The sequence below is a fragment of the Physeter macrocephalus genome, chromosome 18 (assembly GCF_002837175.3).
Source record: "Physeter macrocephalus isolate SW-GA chromosome 18, ASM283717v5, whole genome shotgun sequence".
Lineage (NCBI taxonomy): Eukaryota > Metazoa > Chordata > Mammalia > Artiodactyla > Physeteridae > Physeter > Physeter macrocephalus.
In genome coordinates, this window is record NC_041231.1 from 85550163 (window position 1) to 85567511 (window position 17349).

The 17349-nt window shown below is 50.5% G+C and overlaps 2 protein-coding genes across 5 annotated transcripts; both read left to right on the forward strand.

The window, feature by feature from the left end:
- The first annotated feature begins 3456 nt into the window (after positions 1-3456).
- On the forward strand, positions 3457-4742 carry IER3 (immediate early response 3). Its single transcript, XM_007106342.3, has 2 exons — positions 3457-3704; positions 3804-4742. The coding sequence occupies exons 1-2, from the start codon at positions 3495-3497 to the stop codon at positions 4062-4064; spliced, it is 471 nt and encodes a 156-aa protein (XP_007106404.1). The 5' UTR covers positions 3457-3494; the 3' UTR covers positions 4065-4742.
- A 474-nt stretch (positions 4743-5216) lies between these two features.
- Positions 5217-16857, forward strand: FLOT1 (flotillin 1). 4 transcript variants are annotated; one of them, XM_024122001.3, is made up of 13 exons: positions 5299-5425; positions 5607-5815; positions 6109-6184; positions 6272-6362; positions 6589-6732; positions 6870-6989; positions 7078-7173; positions 7386-7538; positions 14289-14470; positions 14632-14677; positions 14788-14925; positions 15175-15339; positions 16457-16857. In XM_024122001.3, the coding sequence occupies exons 2-13, from the start codon at positions 5773-5775 to the stop codon at positions 16484-16486; spliced, it is 1284 nt and encodes a 427-aa protein (XP_023977769.1). In that variant the 5' UTR covers positions 5299-5425; positions 5607-5772; the 3' UTR covers positions 16487-16857. The 4 variants fall into 4 exon arrangements, with proteins under 4 accessions (XP_028334744.1, XP_028334745.1, XP_023977769.1 ...); XM_007106339.4 differs by having other exon boundaries at positions 5337-5425; positions 5759-5815; XM_028478943.2 differs by lacking the exon at positions 6272-6362 and having other exon boundaries at positions 5217-5425; positions 5759-5815.
- The last annotated feature ends 492 nt before the right edge of the window (positions 16858-17349 follow it).

Sequence of the window (17349 nt, forward strand, 5' to 3'; positions counted from 1 at the left end):
CTTGGCTGAGAAATGCCCTTAGGTGTTCTTTGTTTGGTGTCTGTGTAAGACTTGTCCCAACTTTTCTTAAGAGGTTATAAATTCATATGTGGGATTTGAAGGAGTGTATGCCTGTCTCACAATCTTGGGGTGATCCAGCCAGTGTATGTATACTATATGTGCATTTTTTAGTTCTGCATTTTCATCTTTCATTTATCAAGATTATTGAACAACTAATACATGCAAGGCACCCTGCTAGGCTCTATGGAAGACACAAAGACATGTGTGACACAGCCTTTAATGGAAGAGGTCATACATGTTCTCATCCTGTGCACCAGGCATAATATGATCTGGTACAAAGCTCTGTGGCAGATGCATTTCAAATCCATGGAGACAGCTTTGGTCTCTTCATGCTCCCTGACTCTAATGCTACCCATCTTACCACTAAATTCTGGTAATCTTATGCTAGGAATGTCTCTTAAAGCCACCCCTCCTCGTGTTCCCTGTGTCATAGCCCATTTCAGGCCCTTTCCTCCTACCCAAACCTCTCCAATAGTATCCTGTCTCTGCCTCAGTGTTTCCCCATCCAGAGCATACTCCTTGTCCCACTCAGTTCCCAGCTTTGAACTTGCCCTCCTTTGATGTCATTCCATGACCCACAAGCTCCACAGTCTAGAGTCAAACCCAGTCCCCTGGCCTGACAGCTAAGCTCTCCTCACTGCCTAATTCCTTTCCAGCCATCATCACTTCCCACTGTTGTCGAACCCGGATTTGCGTGCCTGATGCACAGTGAGGCCAAACAAACCGAAACATTGGGTTTGGGGCAGAGAAAGGTTTATTGCAAGTGCCAAGCAAAAAGAACAGGTGGCTCTTGCTCAAAAACCCCAAACTCCCTGATGGTTTTTAGGGAAGAGTTTTTAAAGGCAAAATTTGGATCCTCAAGGGCTATGTCATTCTTTTAAAGGTTGTGCCCTGCCCCCTTCCCTCCTGTTTATGATGAGGATGAGAAGTTGCCAAAAACTGCAAGTGCCAGGGCAGAGCAATTTAAGCAGAGCATCTAAGGTGAGAAAGAGCTTGGCAAGTCCTGGGAACTGAAAGGAGGAGGCCCTGGGTGGCTGGAGCACAGCACAAGAGAAGAAGATGGGTAAAAATGAGTTTGGAGAGGAAGAAATGAGATTTTGAAGGTACTGTTATGGAACAAGTTCATGTGCCCAATGCACAGTGAGGCCAAATAAACTGAAACGTCGGAGTTTGGAGCAGAGAAAGGTTTATTGCAGGGCCAAGCAAGGAGAATGGGTGGCTTGTGCTCAAAAACCCCCAAACTCCCTGACAGTTTTTTGGGGCAAAGATTTTATAGGTAAAATTTGGGGTGTGTTACTTTCTTCTGATTGGTTGGTGGTGAGGTAACAGGGTGGTGCTCCAGGAATCTTGTACTCAGCCTGAAGTTACCATCCTCCAATTGAGTGAGGGCCTTAGTTCCTGTAGAAGAACTCAAAGATATATTGTTATGTATATCCCTTGAGGAGGAACCAGGCCCCTGCTTTATCTGCACCATTATTTTTTTTTTTTTTAAGTTTTTGGCCGTGCTCAATGCGCAGCATTTGGATCTTCCTGGACTAGGGATCAAACCCACGCCCCCTGCAGTAGAAGCTCAGTCTTAACCACTGGACCACCAAGGAAGTCCTGCACTATTTGTTTCTTGACTACTCCTCCTGTTTCTGCATTCCCTTCCTTCCCTAATCAGCAACTGTTTGAATCTGTCCTTTGGAACCCAGGGAAAGTCTAGGAGGGACACGGAAAGGCTTTGGTACCCAGGAGGGCCCCACAGGGTCCTGCTGGGTTTCACCACTACTCCATTACGGGAAACTTGTCCTGAGATTGTTTTTCTTGTGATTCCCCAAACACGTCCTGTACTTTTCCAGCTCAAGGCCTTTGCTGATTCCATTCTCTTTCTCAGTCATCTTCCACATCTGACTCTGTGGTATCCCACCCACCATTTAAGGTCATCTCAAATGCCATTCTTCCCTGATGCCTCATGTGATTGATTAGACAGACAGGAACAGCAGCTCTATTGGGTTCCCCTTATACTTAGTCTTCCATTTTCTTAGAACCTGATGTGTTTGCTTTAGATAAAGCACTTGGCTCGCTCAGCAGCATACATGCTGAAACCTACCTCAGTACTCAACACTACCTTTTAACAGGGTGTCTGGCCCTGTTGAGTGCTCAAAAGATGTTAAATTCTGTGTCCATGAGCAGCTTTCTCTAAGGCAGTTATGAAAATGTGTCAATTCCCTCTTGTGTTATTATCATTACCACAACATTTGCATAATGTCTCACAGTTTAAATGTTCTTCACATAAACTTAAATCCAGATGGCTGCTCACTTCTCACCTTTGTATTTTGTGGTCCTCTGCTCCAGCCATGTATGAACATTTCTGCACATTGCTGGGTTGCCTCTGTGCAGTTTCTGCACCTTTGTTCTGTGTGTTTGTGATGTGCATATTGAAGGGGAGCAGAATATGCTACCCCAAAATGTGCCACTTTGGCATGTGAATTATTTGGAGCTGAAGGAAATCAAGACCCCGCAGACAACTGCCTAAATAATTTAGGTAGGGGGCCTGGCCCAGAGATAGCTTTCATCTGAAAGACTTACCTGCTTAGCAGGGCAAACATCTAATTAGCAAACATCTGCTCTTCTCACCTTCCTGTGAATTACCCACCTCCCCTTCAAGCCCCAGGCCTCTTTCCCATTCCTTAGCTCAAGACGGCATGTAAGCCTCAATTGCCCGAGTGGCTGCCTTTGAGTCTCCAGTCTTCATGGGCTCCTGTAAGTACGCAATTAAATTTGTTTTTCTCCTGTTAATCTGTCCTATGTCTAATTATTAGACCAGCCAAAGAAACTAGAAGGAAAGGAGAAATTTTTCCGCCTCTACAATGTGGTGTGTGTGTGTGTGTGTGTGTGTGTGTGTGTGTGTGCGCTAAAGCAGGCAGGGTTGTGTCTGTCTGTGTGTGCTAGGGTTTTCATTTCTCTTAGGCATCTTGGCTATTTCTGTAGTGACTTCCCTCCTAGGCTGTGTGTTTTCTGTGTTCCTACAAACTTGTGAATGTGCACCTGTGACTGTGGTTCCTTGACTTTGCTGGGTCAGTATTGTAGTAGGATGGGCAGACTTCCTTATGTAAGCCTTCCTGCCTCTCCAGAGATGGGGCTTGTGGCTGAACCTTCTCAAACTGTCTGTGAGCCCCTCTCCAGCTGCCACATGTCCCGACATGTGCCCGCAGTCCGGAATTTTACCCGCCTCCACTCACAACTCACACACTCACGACACACACTTAGGTGCCTACGGTTGCACTGGCCAAGTCTCCACCCCCTTCCTTTGCTTAAACTTCGGAATTTCCAGCCGACCGGCCAACCGCTCCCAGCAGCGGGTGGAGTTGAGAAGGGCCCGCCCAGTTCTCGGGGTACAAAACTAGCTCTGCAGGGACTGCGCGGCCACTTGTCCTTCAGCTCAGCGCACAATGTGTCACTCTCGAAGCTCCCTCCCCACCATGACCGTCCTGCGGGCTCCGACCCCGGTCCCCTCCACCAGCCCGGGACCCCGACGAGGCTCCGGCCCCGAGATCTTCACCTTCGACCCTCTCCCGGAGACCGCGGTGGCCCCCGCTGCGCGCCCCAGCGCCTCCCGCGGTCACCGAAAGCGCAGCCGTAGGGTCCTCTACCCACGAGTGGTGAGCGTCGCCGAAGTGGACAGCCCGGGGGAAGAGCAGGGTGAACCGCCGGACGCCGGGGCCCCGACCTGACAAGTTGCCTTTGTTATCTCCCCACAGGTCCGGCGTCAGCTGCCAGTCGAGGATCCGAACCCTGCCAAAAGGCTGCTCTTTCTCCTGCTCACCATCATCTTCTGCCAGATCCTGATGGCTGAAGAGGGTGTGTCGACAGCCCTGGTCCCGGAGGACACCCCCAGCGCGCAGCCCCCCGCGCCCACCGTTGCGCCCCCGGTCCTCGAGCCCCTTAATCTGACCTCGGAGCCCTCGGACTACGCTTTGGACCTCAGCACTTTTCTCCAGCAACATCCGGCCGCCTTCTAACCGGACTCCCCACACCCACAGAAGAATCTGAAAAACCAAGAAACACTGGGTGTACCTGGTGCGAGAGAGAGCGTATCCCAAACTGGGACTCCCAAGGCAACTCGCACTCAGAACACTACAGCGGAGATGCCAGCCCGAGCCTGGGAGAGACAGGCATCGACACGCCGGGGCTAGGCCGGGTGGCAGGAGAGCATCGTTATTTCTCATTGCTCCTAATAATATTTATATGTATTTATGTATGTCCCCCTAGGTGATGGAGGGGTGTATGTAATATTTATTTTAACTTATGCAGGAGTGCGAGATGTGCTCCTTGCTGCAAATGCAGATCTCTGGGTATTTATTGGGCTCTGGAGGATTGGTGAAGCCCGGCGCTCAGAACTGAGCGAGGCTGGGAAGAGGGATGGAGGAAACCCGGGTCCGAGAAGGCGCCCGGGCTGGGAGTCACGGACGGTGGTGGGTCGTAGTAGGTTTAGCGGGTGACATACTCAGCCCTCCAGCATCTCAACTCGCGGGTCTACTGTGTGAGGCTTCGGCGGACCGTTGAGAATAAGGTCCTTGGCCTTCGATCTCCTCGAAGTTGCCCCCAAGGGGTGGCTGCGGGGTCGGTGGGCTGTCAGGGGGCGGCTATGGGGTCGCCCGGTATGTTCTGTGAACACAAATAAACTTGATTTATCGTCAGCAGTCATGTGAGTGTCTCTTTGCAAGCTATGGTCCCCCATTCCTCATGGCCTTCAAGCGCCTGGGCCGGAGGAGCCGCGGCCAAGTCACCAGCGGGCGCTCCTCCCCGGGCCCCTGAGCCCCTTTTTCCCGAGTCACGGAACCCAGCATCCGGTAATCGGATGCTGTTGTATGTTGCCCAGTCTGCGGTTTTCCCAGTTAGTTCTTGCGGGGCAAATCCGAGGTGGGTTTTCCCAGTTAGTTCTCGCAGGGCAAATCCGAGGTGAGTCAATCTCCCTTGCCCTAGGGTGCCAGACCCACTGAGGTCACGTCCCGTGGGGCGGGGCGTGGAGCGGCCTGGGCGGGGCTCCGGACCCCGGAAGGGCGGCGAATTGGGGGCCGCCCCACCCGACCCCGGGCTGCCTGTGCAGCCCGGGTGAGCCGGGGCCCGGGCGGGCTGCGGACCGGAGCGCGGCCTGCTGGGAAAGGGGCGGGCCGGGGGGGGGGCGGATGGTCCGCCGCGGGGGCGGGGTCGCGTCTGCCGCAGCGACAGGGTGCGGCCTGGTTGGGGGCAAGGGCGCCAGCGCGGGCCCAGCTCCCAGGCAGGCTGTGCGCGAGCGGCCTCTGCTCGGCAGCTCACAGGTCGCCTGCGCGTCCCCGCCCTGCCCCGGACCCCGGCCAGGCCGCTGCTCGCGTCCTGGAAGGTAGGTGGGGGGTGGGGTGGGGAGATGGAGTCGGGCTGTGGAGGAGCAGGGACGGTGGCGCAAGGGTCTGGGGGTCTCCAAGGGCCGGGAGAGCTTTATCAGATAAGGGAGAAACCGTCGTCACTGAAGGTGGGGTGCGGCAAGGGGCTGGGAGTCGCTGGGTGACTGCGAAATTTCACAGGGTAAAGCCTTAGCGGATCCGTGGGCGCGGAAGGGACTGGGCCGCGTTGTCTGCAGGCGGGGCGGGACTGACAGGAAAGCGAAAGGGTTCACTCCTGTGGACTCCACAGTGCCCCTTGCTATCAGCAAAGGCTTTCTCTCCCCCTCCTCCAGCTCCAGCCTGAGCCATGTTTTTCACCTGTGGCCCAAACGAGGCCATGGTGGTCTCCGGTAAGTATTGTTCTCTGCTCAGCCAGTGACCCCCAAGTCCCCGGAGAGGTCCGTTCCCCCTCTCCCCACAAGCTCCCCAGTGCCAGACCTTCTGCCCACCCCATCCCCATGGCTGCAAGCCACCCACTTACGGTGATTCCCTGCCGCTATCCTTCCAAGGCCTACACTGCCTGCCGCTCCTGCCAGCGCCCAGATTTCTTCGTGGGGATTGCTCCCCCCTCCCTTCCCCAGTTCACATTCCACCTCCACCGTGGCCACCGGCCACCACAGCTCATTGCCTCCTCACCTTGCAGGTTTCTGCCGGAGCCCCCCAGTCATGGTGGCTGGAGGACGTGTCTTTGTCCTGCCCTGCATCCAGCAAATCCAGAGGTAGGTGACAAGAGAACTAGGGAAAGGGAACCCCCGTTTTCTCTCTTTTCTCCTTTTCACACTGTCCACCCCTTCTTTTTCCCCTAGGATCTCTCTCAACACACTGACCCTCAATGTCAAGAGTGAAAAGGTTTACACTCGCCATGGGGTCCCCATCTCAGTCACTGGCATTGCCCAGGTGAGGCTTTCAGAGCCTTTCCTCCAAAGTCCACTCCCCCATCACCTTCTCTGTCCCCAGACATTAAGAATCTTCTGACCATGGCCTTCCCTACCTCTGCCTATGGAGAAATTTCTCTGCTAGTCTCAGCTTCTCCAGGGATCCCCAAGGCACTTGACTCTCCCTGCTTCCTGCCTGTCTTCATGAGACCTTCACCACACCCTCCCTAACCCTATTCTGGCTACAGGTGAAAATTCAGGGCCAGAATAAGGAAATGTTGGCAGCTGCCTGCCAGATGTTCCTGGGCAAGACGGAGGCTGAGATTGCCCACATCGCACTGGAGACGCTGGAGGGCCACCAGAGGGCTATCATGGCCCACATGACTGTGGAGGTGCGCCTGAGGACAGGGAAAGATCTGGAAGGGGTGCCAGAGTGAGAGGGGCCTAAGGACCGAGCTAGTCTGTAGGAGACAGTGGTCAGAAGATCTGAGCGCTTACGTTCCTTCTTCCCTCCATCATGTTATCCTAGGAAATCTATAAGGACAGGCAGAAATTCTCAGAGCAAGTTTTCAAAGTGGCCTCCTCAGACCTGGTCAACATGGGCATCAGCGTGGTCAGCTACACTCTGAAGGACATTCACGACGATCAGGTAAACCTAGGCAGTTGCTTCTCCCCGCTTTCCTGCTCCCATCTGTTAAACCTTCCCGAGGACTGTGATATCTGCAACTCTCCCACAGGACTATTTGCACTCCTTGGGGAAGGCTCGAACAGCTCAAGTCCAAAAAGATGCTCGGATTGGGGAAGCAGAAGCCAAGAGAGACGCTGGGATCCGGGTGAGAGATCTGGTGGTTGCTTGGTCACCATGGGCTTATTGTGCACCTGGTGGAAGAGGGGATGGCGTGGGGGCTGGTGGAGCAGGGTTGGCAGAGGATATAAATGAGGCCGGGCCTGGGGTGAAGACAGAGGAGCTTGGTGGAGAGCAGGCTCTCTCCCTGGGGCCTTCCTCTCCCTACTCTGACTCCCTGCCTGATCTCTGCATGGACAGGAGGCCAAAGCCAAGCAGGAAAAGGTGTCTGCTCAGTACCTGAGTGAGATCGAGATGGCCAAGGCGCAGCGGGACTACGAGCTCAAGAAGGCTGCATATGACATTGAGGTCAACACCCGCCGAGCACAGGCTGACCTGGCCTATCAGCTTCAGGTCAGAGCCCCTATGCTGGCCCGGTGGCCAGGCTGGACTTCACTCCCTCCCCGTTCTTCTCAGGCCACCACTCTCTCTCATATTCTAACTCTGATCCCCTTATTCTGAGCCTCCATTTCTGACCCAACTCCTCCTTATGAGGAAGATTTAATAGACCTAAACGTTTCAGCTGAAAAGCAGAGAAAAGGCCTAGAAAGGATGTGCTCGATAGGGCTGATCACGGGCTTGGGGCAGTTTGTGCCCTGTGCCAGGGCACCTGGATGAGGGGGTGAACCAGAGCTAAGATCCAACCATGCTCCACATTGGGCCTGGGTGAATGGGTCTGCATCCACCCAGAGGAAGGGGTGCCTTTTTCTAATTTGCACAGGGGTACTCCATGGGCCCACAGCAGCCCTGGTGATCATAGAAGTGTGTGAGAAAGGAAAACGTAGACTTGGGCTTTGAATCCCACAAATGAGACATGGGGGCCCTTGAAAATGCAGGGAGGTGTAGTCGATCCTCATCATTTGTGGATCCCATATTTGAGAATTTACCTCATCACTAAAATTTATTGGTTACCTCAGAACCAGTATTTTTTTGTACTGTTTTGTACTGATGACCATCTGCAAACATGCGCAGAGTGGAGAAAAATTTGAGTTGCCTGATATGTGCTTCCCAGTGAGGTTGAACAAGAAGATGTTCTACCTTCTTATTTCGGCTCATACTGTAAACAGTGTCATTTTCATAGTATATTCACTGCCACGTTTTTTGCACTTTTGTGCTTTTTTTTGGTGATTTCACAGTTTAAAATGTCCCCAAATGTAGTGCTGAAGTGCCGTCTAGTGTTCCTAAGTGCAAGAAGGCTGTGGTGTGCCTGATGGAGAAGATATGTGTTAGATAAGCTTCTTTTAGGCATGAGTTACAGTGCTGCTGGCCAGGAGTTCATTGTTAATGAATCAACAGATATGTTACATATGGTGTCTTTAAGCAGAAACACATAAAACGAGGATATATAGGACTTCCCTGGTGGTCCAGTGGTTAAGACTCCGTGCTTCCAGTGCAGGTGGTGTGGGTTCGATCCCTGGTCGGGGAACTAAGATCCCACATGTTGCACATCTTTTTTGCACTTTTGTGCTTTTTTTTGGTGATTTCACAGTTTAAAATGTCCCCAAATGTAGTGCTGAAGTGCCGTCTAGTGTTCCTAAGTGCAAGAAGGCTGTGGTGTGCCTGATGGAGAAGATATGTGTTAGATAAGCTTCTTTTAGGCATGAGTTACAGTGCTGCTGGCCAGGAGTTCATTGTTAATGAATCAACAGATATGTTACATATGGTGTCTTTAAGCAGAAACACATAAAACGAGGATATATAGGACTTCCCTGGTGGTCCAGTGGTTAAGACTCCGTGCTTCCAGTGCAGGTGGTGTGGGTTCGATCCCTGGTCGGGGAACTAAGATCCCACATGCTGCACATCTCGGCCAAAAAAAAAAAAAAAAAAAAAAAAAAAGGATATGTATTGATCTGTTATGACCAGAGGCTCACAGGAACCTAAACCTGTATTTCCCTTAGGAACAAAATAAGTGTTTTGTTAATTCAGTGTTCATGGCTACTTTATAAAACAGAACTACCATAAATAACAAGCATCAACTGTACTCTGAGACATTTACCCAAAGGGTAGCAATGTTATGAAATTCATTTTTGCCAAGAGTTGGTACAGGGTGAAATTATGAAATGCAACACATCTTTAGTTATGATGTTAAATCCCTGGATGGCTTGACAGGTACCTGAGTGTGGCATAGTACTTTGCTACTCAAAGTGTGGTCTGCCTCCCAGCAACATCAGTATCCCTGGGGAGCTTGTTAGAAATACAAAATCTGAGGCTCCAGCCCAACTGACCAAGTCAGAATCTGTATTTTAACAAAATCCCTAGGTGATTCATTTATTGATACACATTGGAGTTGAGAAGCATTAACATAGTGGAAACCACCAGCTTGGGTGGGACTTAACCTACCCAAGGATAAGGTCTTTAATCTTCTCAACATGGCTCTCCTTGTCTGCACATCAGAGGGTTGGGCTGGTTTGGGTTCTGTTCAGATTTTATTAGTTCCTCATTTTGTGCCAGCCAGGCTTTGTGCTAGGTGCTGGGAAATAAGGATTTACTCAACAGGTATCTGTTAAATGCCTGTTATGTGCCAGGCATTGTTTTGGAGGTGAGTATACAAGTATGAATGAGACAGAATAAGATTCCTGCCCTCATGGAGCTTTACATTATAATACACGAAACCACTAGTAAGTAAATAACCTTCACTGGCTCTAATTACATGATGTGCTATGAAGGAAATACACGGGTGGTACTTTACTGGGGGGATACTCTATTAGGTCGGGGGTGATCAGAGAAAGCTTTGGTGAGGAAGTGATACATGAGATAAACCCTGAAGATGAGAAAGAGCCAATGATGTAAAGAGTTGTGGGCCAAGAACATTCTAGTCCAGTGCTGTTCAAATAGAACTTTCTGAAATGATGGAAATGCTCTATATCTGTGCTGTGATGTTGAGCACTTGTAATGTGGCTCGTGTGACTGAGGAACTGAATTTTAAAATTTTTAATTTTTTTTTTTTTTTTTTTTTTGGGGGTTTGCGGAGCACAGGCTCCGGACGCACAGGCCCAGCGGCCATGGCACACGGGCCCAGCCGCTCCGCGGCATGTGGGATCTTCCCGGACCGGGGCACGAACCCGTGTCCCCTGCATCCGCAGGCGGATTCTCAACCACTGCGCCACCAGGGAAGCCCTAAATTTTTAATTTTGATTTAAATAGCTATATGTGGCAAGTGACTAGGCAGGGGAGTGGCAAGTGACTAGGCAGGGGACTGGCACATGCAAAGACCCTGATGTAGCAAAGAGCTCAGCGTGTCCCAGGAACAGAAAGGAGGTTTCTGATCCAGTATGGCTGGTGTGCTGTGAGTAGGGAGAGGCAGGCGGGACCAGTTCTCCTAGGGTTCGAGTAGCCGTGATGGAGACTTAGAAGAGTCAAAGCACAATGGGAAGCTATTGGAGAACTTTAAGCAGGGAGGTGCTCTGGTCTAATTTACATTTTTACAAGGATCAGTACAGCTGTTATGCGGAGAATTGATTGTCAAAAGAGAAGAGAAAAAAAAAAAGAAGAGAAGGGGGCTTCCCTGGTGGCGCAGTGGTTAAGAATCCGCCTGCCAACACAGGGCACACGCGTTGGAGCTCTGGGCCAGGAAGATCCCACATGTCGTGGAGCAAATAAGCCCGTGCACCACAACTATTGAGCCTGCGCTCTAGAGCCCGCGAACCACAACTACTAAAGCCCACGCACCTAGAGCCCGTGCTCCGCAACAAGAGAAGCCACCGCAATGAGAAGCCCGTGCACTGCAACGAAGAATAGCCCCCGCTCGCTGCAACTAGAACAACGAAGACCCAACGCAAACAAAAATAAATAAATTAAATAAATAAATTTTAAAAAAAAGAGGAAGCAGGAAGATGAGTTAGAAGGTTTTTCAAAGATGATGGATTGCATAAATGCAGCTAATTGCACTCCCTCTTAAAACCTCACTAAATCCACATAAGGTGATTTAAAAAAAAATAGATGGAGAGAATAGGAACAGAAGCAACAGAAACCATAGCATCATTTTGGATGCTGGAAAGCCGTGGTAATTGACTAAGGAGGTCTGAGACAGCTGAGCCCAAAGCTGCAGGGGAGAAAACAATGAAATGATCTGAGGCTCAGGAGCTGGCAGCACCAGGGGCCTCTGGAGCTGTGATGAAGACTGTTGAAATAAGGAGAAACAGGTGAAAAGTGACTTCTCAGAGCGCTCTGGCTCCCTGCCTCTGGGTAATGCTCCCTTCTCTGCCGCGGTAGACTTCTGGAGGTTTATTATCTGATGAGAGTAAACCAGAGGGCATGACCTGGGGCCAGCCAGACACAGGTGAGGGCCTAAGTACTTAACCAGTAACAGGCCTGAAGAAACTGTCTGCCTATTGAATGCTGAATACTGACCACTTCCCCTAACCACTCACCCCACATGGCTCTCAGAACCCCCATCTTCCAAAGAAGAGATCAGAAGACTGCTCTGGGGAACATGACCAATCCAACATGAAAGACTTGAAGATCCTGAATCTGAGGTTCCTCAGCAGATGAACTGCCTACGTCAGCCTGGATTGAAGCTCAAAGCCAACGAGCCTCACCGACATACCCAGAGTTGCCCTTCAGTGTTTCAGACCTTCCTCCCTGTGAGCAGACAAGCAAGGAATCCCTGACATATGAGGGATCCTGCAACATGGAAGACAGGCCAAAACCACAAGCAGAGCAAAGCAATTTGAAGGATACATACTATGCAGGGAGAAGAAAGCTTAAAAAAAAATAATATCCTCAGTGATAAGAGTAATTCACATCTAGGAAATCAGGACATAGAAAACAAAAAAGAACTTTTAGAAATTAATAAAATGGAAGAACTGAAAAAAAAAATCACAGTGGAAGAGAAATTCTAATAAATTTCCCAGAAAATAGAACAAGACAGATGGAAAAATTAGGAAAGAATATAAGAGGCCAGACCAGGAGACCCAACAGAACAAAGACAACAGAAGGAAATCATCAGTGAAAAGATTCAAACATGTTTATCTGACTTTCTGGATTGAAATGGTCCACCAAAGTGCCCAAAACAGTGAATGAAAAACATCTACCTTGAAGAACATCACTGAGAATAAAGAAAACAACTAAAAACTTCCAGAGAGAATGAGCAGATCTCAAGCAAAGGGTCAGGCATCAGAATGACTTCAGATTTCTCAAGAAGCTAGAAGACCCTGGAACAATGCCTTAAAAATTCTGGTAGAAGATTAATAACAACCTAGTAACCTGTACTTAACCTAATCATCATTCAAATAGAAGAGTGGAGTGAAAATCTCAGAGAAGCAAGATCTGAAAAAACTTATTGCCCACATACTCTTTCTTTTTTAAAAAAAATTAATTAATTTTTGGCGCATTGGGTCTTTGTTGCTGCACGTGGGCTTTCTCTAGTTGAGGTGAGCGGGGACCACTCTTTGTTGCGGTGCACGGGCTTCTCATTGTGGTGGCTTCTCTTGTTGCGGAGCACGGGTGCGTGGCCTTCAGTAGTTGTGGTTCGCGGGCTCTAGAGCGCAGGCTCAGTAGTTGTGACGCACGGGCTTAGTTGCTCTGCAGCATGTGGGATCTTCCCAGACCAGGGATCGAACCCGTGTCCCCTGCATTGGCAGGCGGATTCTTAACCACTGCACCACCAGGGAAGTCCCCTGCATACTCTTTCTGAGGGAGCTGCCGGAGGTTGAGTCTGAAGAAGAGAGAGAAGGAGGGGTGGGTAGGCTCCAACACAGGAACACCGTGATGCTGCATATGGGGGCCAAGAGCAACTAGTCCAGTTTGGAACAGTTTTGAACTTTTAGGGTCAAGGACAGTACAGGGTGCCACATCCAGAAGAACCCTTCCTCTGGAGTGAACAGATGGGTGTTCACTGTAAAGGCAGGGGCACCATCTCTTGTGTTGATGAGCCCCACAGGGAAGATAGTGCACATCTGAGCCAGAGCAATGAATGAGGCAAGAAGTGTGTTCCTCCACTGAACCTCTCCTCACCGACATCTTGGCAAGAGCCTTCTGATCCCTCTACTCTGCAAGGGATAAGAAAATGAAATCTGCCTAAGTAAGAGGAAGTCTATGTATACATGTTCTTGTAGTTGCTTACATTATCCCGGGAAGGATACACGACAAGCTGGTCACGGTGGTTGTTTCAGGGGAAGTGAACCAACCAGGTGGCTTGAGAAATAGGTGGGAGGAAACCTTGCTTATCACTGTTTACTTTTTAAAAAAATTTGGACCACATACAAAAGATAAAAATGACACACACACAGCCCCCAAAAAGAAAGTTGGTGAGAGAAAAAAAAAAGTTGGTGAGAGAACTTTTCAGGAGTTAGTGGACAGTGGCTTGCGCTAAGGTAACCGCCACACAGATGGAGAGAAGTGCATGGATTTGAGCGTGACTGGAGGTGGAGGATGGCCACCATGCACTCAGTGCCCACCAGGTGTTCATGCTCTAGAGGGAGACTTGGTGGAGAAACAAGGTGATAGGAGTTCAGTGGAGGGATACTTCACCTGGCCTGAGGGAGAACAGCAGCTGGGTTCCAGCCCTATCCAGCCCTGAAGCTGAGACTACCTGGGGAACAGCCCTAACCATTGATACTGGCTCTGATAGGGAAGATCAGGCCACCCCCACCTCCCCCCAGGCCATGCCTTGGATCTGTACCGGAAATGGACTCCCTTGGGCAGGCTGAGCCCACTGGGACCACCTTCATGTGCCTGCTCTATTTTTTTTAAAATTTTTTTGAATTGACACAGTATCAAGTCTTTTTTTTTTTTTAAGTAATTTATTTTTTTTTGGCTGCGTTGGGTCTTCGTTGCTGCGGGCAGGCTTTCTCTAGTTGCGGCGAGTGGGGGCTACTCTTCATTGCGGTGCGCGGGCTTCTCATTGTGGTGGCTTCTCTTGTTGCCGAGCCCGGGCTCTAGGTGCGTGGGCTACAGTAGTAGTGGCCAAGGCACGTGGGATCTTCCCAGACCAGGGCTCAAACCTGTGTCCCCTGCATTGGCAGGTGGATTCTTAACCACTGCGCCACCAGGGAAGTCCCCCTGCTCTATTTTTATATCCCGCCCTGGAGCCCCAGCCCTAGCTTCCCTGCCTGCTTCCTAGCCGCTTGCTCTTCAGCTCTGACTCTGAGCATCCCTTCCCAGGTGGCCAAGACGAAACAGCAGATCGAGGAGCAGCGGGTCCAGGTGCAGGTGGTGGAGCGGGCCCAGCAGGTGGCAGTGCAGGAGCAGGAGATCGCCCGCCGGGAGAAGGAGCTGGAGGCCCGCGTGCGGAAGCCGGCGGAAGCCGAGCGCTACAAGCTGGAGCGCCTAGCAGCGGCAGAGAAGTAAACACCCCTTCCTGGCCCCCTGCGGCTCCTTCATCACCTGGGCGCCCCCAGACGAATTGCTGAGGCCTTCTTTACCTGTACTCCTCCTGTGGAGTCTTTCTCCCAGAGCAAGGGCTCTTCCTCAGCTCCTCCCTCCCTCCACTCCCTTCTCTGCCCAGGTCCCAGCTGATCATGCAGGCAGAGGCAGAAGCCGAGTCTGTGCGGGTGAGTTAGCAGATGGCTCTTGCCGGCTTGTGGAGGGAGTGGGATTGTGCTGGGATTTCTTATCCTTGACTACCGCCATCAGTACCCCGGGCGTCCTGTACCCTCCTCAGATGCGTGGGGAAGCCGAGGCCTTTGCCATAGGGGCCCGAGCCCGGGCCGAGGCTGAGCAGATGGCCAAGAAGGCAGAGGCGTTCCAGCTGTACCAGGAGGCTGCTCAGTTGGACATGCTGCTGGAGAAGCTGCCCCAGGTCTGGGGGTCATGTGGACAAAAGCAGAGGAGGGACAGGATGAGGGAATGAGGGGTGGGGGAAATGAGGGGCTGGGGGAGAACCAGGCTAGGGGCCATAAATTCGGGGTGAGAATTACAAGCCAGTGACCAGGGTGAGGAAGGATGATCCTCATACAAGTGAAGGACAGGGATCTTAAAACCCAGGGTAAGGAGTCTTAGGATGGGTGTGGTCAGACCGCAAGTGCTGAGTGGGCATCTTACCTACCAGGTGGCAGAGGAGATCAGTGGTCCCTTGACCTCGGCCAATAAGATCACACTGGTGTCCAGTGGAAGTGGGGCCATGGGGGCTGCCAAAGTGACCGGGGAAGTGCTGGACATCCTGAGCCGCCTGCCGGAGAGCGTGGAGAGACTCACAGGCGTCAGCATCTCCCAGGTGAGTGTTTCTAGGGCGGGGGCTGTGGAGCCGAATCTCCAGGTTCTTATGGCATGTGATGCAGCAGACCTAGCATGGGGCCAGCACCCAGGAGGCCTGGGGGCCGCTGACGTTTATTAATTGCTTTCTGTGTGCCAGACATAGTGCTAAGCTTCTACACAAATGGTTTAAAAATTTTTTTAAATCAAACTTCCTTTGGGGTATGTGGGGTTTTACAAAATAAAGAAACTGAACTTCCAGTTTAGCCCATGTCATACAGCTGGTGAAGCTGGGCTTCAAACCCAGGCCAGCTATCTCTGGAGCCTGTGCTCTTGGTCACCCCACTAGTAGAAGGAACCAGCTGCAGCCTGTTGACAAATAATTCCAAGGCATATCACTGCTTTTCTTGGTGCTTGTTTATTCACCTGTAGATTATGGTAGAGATCAGAGAGTAGGACCTAGAGCCAGACTGTTCTGGTGTGAATCGTGGCCCCAGTGCATGCTGTGACCTTGGACAAGTTAATCTTCTCTGCACCTGTCTCTTCACCTTAAAACTGGGTTAATAAAAGTAACTACCCTGTTGAATTGTTAAGGGGATTAAATGAGTAGATATTTGCAGTGTTTAGAACAGTGCCTAGCATGTAGTAAGTACTATATAAGCGTGTTAAAGGACTTCCCTGGCAGTCTGGTGGTTAATACTCCACGTTCCCAATGCAGGGGGTGTGGGTTCGATCCCTGGTGGGGGAACTAAGATCCCGCATTCTGCACAGCCAAAACAACAAAAACAAAACAAAGAGTGTGTTAAATAAAATATGCATATGTAAATAAAAGCACCAGACTGAATCAGTGACCTTTGAGCTAGGTTCCTTGGAGTCTCCTTGAGATCTGCAGTGGATAATTGGGAGCTAAGGAGGGCCTGTGCAAGCAGGGATCTGGCTCCCTTCACCCCTTTGCAGTAGTAATTCATTATTTTACAAGAATCCAAATGACTGCTTGGCAAAGGGGGTGAGGTAGGGTACCAGAAAAAACTAGAATACTCATGGAAATATGCATCCTCCCTGCAGCCTGTTCATCCAGATGGGAGCCTGGGAGAGCAGGGCACCTGGCTCCCATAGTCATCACTGTTGTCTTTTGCCAGGTGAACCACAAGCCTCTGAGAACAGCCTGAGCCCTCGACCTTCGCGATGCCCAGCCTCATAACTCAAGTTGCCCGAATGGTTCCAATATTGCATGCACTTCAGCTGGCTCCCCAAGCACATCCTGACAGCGGAGTTCCACTGCTTGTCTCTCCTTGCCAAATAGCCTGTCCCTTGCCTTGGAAGGGAAGGGTTGGCTCCCTTTTCCAGCCCCATACTGCAGAGACTGCCAGTCCCACAGGGGTCCCGTGCCAGCCTTCTGATGATCCCACCCCCAACTTATTTAACTTAATCTACTGTCTGAGCCTGTTGTCCAGAATTCTTCCTTGACCAAGCCTTGAGGGGTGGTCTGCAGGTTCTCAACTTTGTCAAATAAATTGCTATTAATAAGTACAGATACTTATGAAGTTAATACAGCAGAATGCTAGAATGTAGCTTTCGCCTTTGCATTCAATAGGCTTTTTACAATGGGAGAGAGGCAGTAGTTACTTGTATATGTTAAGTTATAGAATTAATCCCCCTCCCAACCCTGAAGTTGGTTATAGTCAGCAAAGCATGCTTAAGTGGAAGCAGTAATAGTTGCATTAGTCCCTAGAATTACTGAAAATACGGCCAAGGGAAATTGTTAAGCTTGTTAATTTCCAGGGCAGCTTTGAGACTATTACATTGTGCTCCTTGAAGCATGAGGTATTAGATGGAACAGTTTAGAATGGGACCATGGTGTGACATCCCTCACTAGTGATTTTTTGCCTTAGGCTGAGAAAATCCACAGGATTACAGAAATCAGTTACCCATAACAGAAAGGAACCCTGGATGCACTGTGCATTCGAGATTTTTCTGGAGCACTGTTAAAAACAGACTGCTGGGGTCCAACCCATTCTGGTTCAGTACATCT

What these genes read in the sequence shown, in the direction of transcription:
- FLOT1 (XM_028478943.2), top strand. Translation starts at nt 5,232, where the DNA reads ATGGTCCGCCGCGGGGGCGGGGTCGCGTCTGCCGCAGCGACAGGGTGC. An exon ending in CGAGGCCATGGTGGTCTCCG is followed by an intron (nt 5,816 to 6,108) that starts GTAAGTATTGTT and finishes CTCACCTTGCAG; the next exon opens with GTTTCTGCCGGAGCCCCCCA. An exon ending in AGAGAGACGCTGGGATCCGG is followed by an intron (nt 7,174 to 7,385) that starts GTGAGAGATCTG and finishes CTGCATGGACAG; the next exon opens with GAGGCCAAAGCCAAGCAGGA.
- IER3 (XM_007106342.3), top strand. Translation starts at nt 3,495, where the DNA reads ATGTGTCACTCTCGAAGCTCCCTCCCCACCATGACCGTCCTGCGGGCT. An exon ending in GGGTCCTCTACCCACGAGTG is followed by an intron (nt 3,705 to 3,803) that starts GTGAGCGTCGCC and finishes ATCTCCCCACAG; the next exon opens with GTCCGGCGTCAGCTGCCAGT.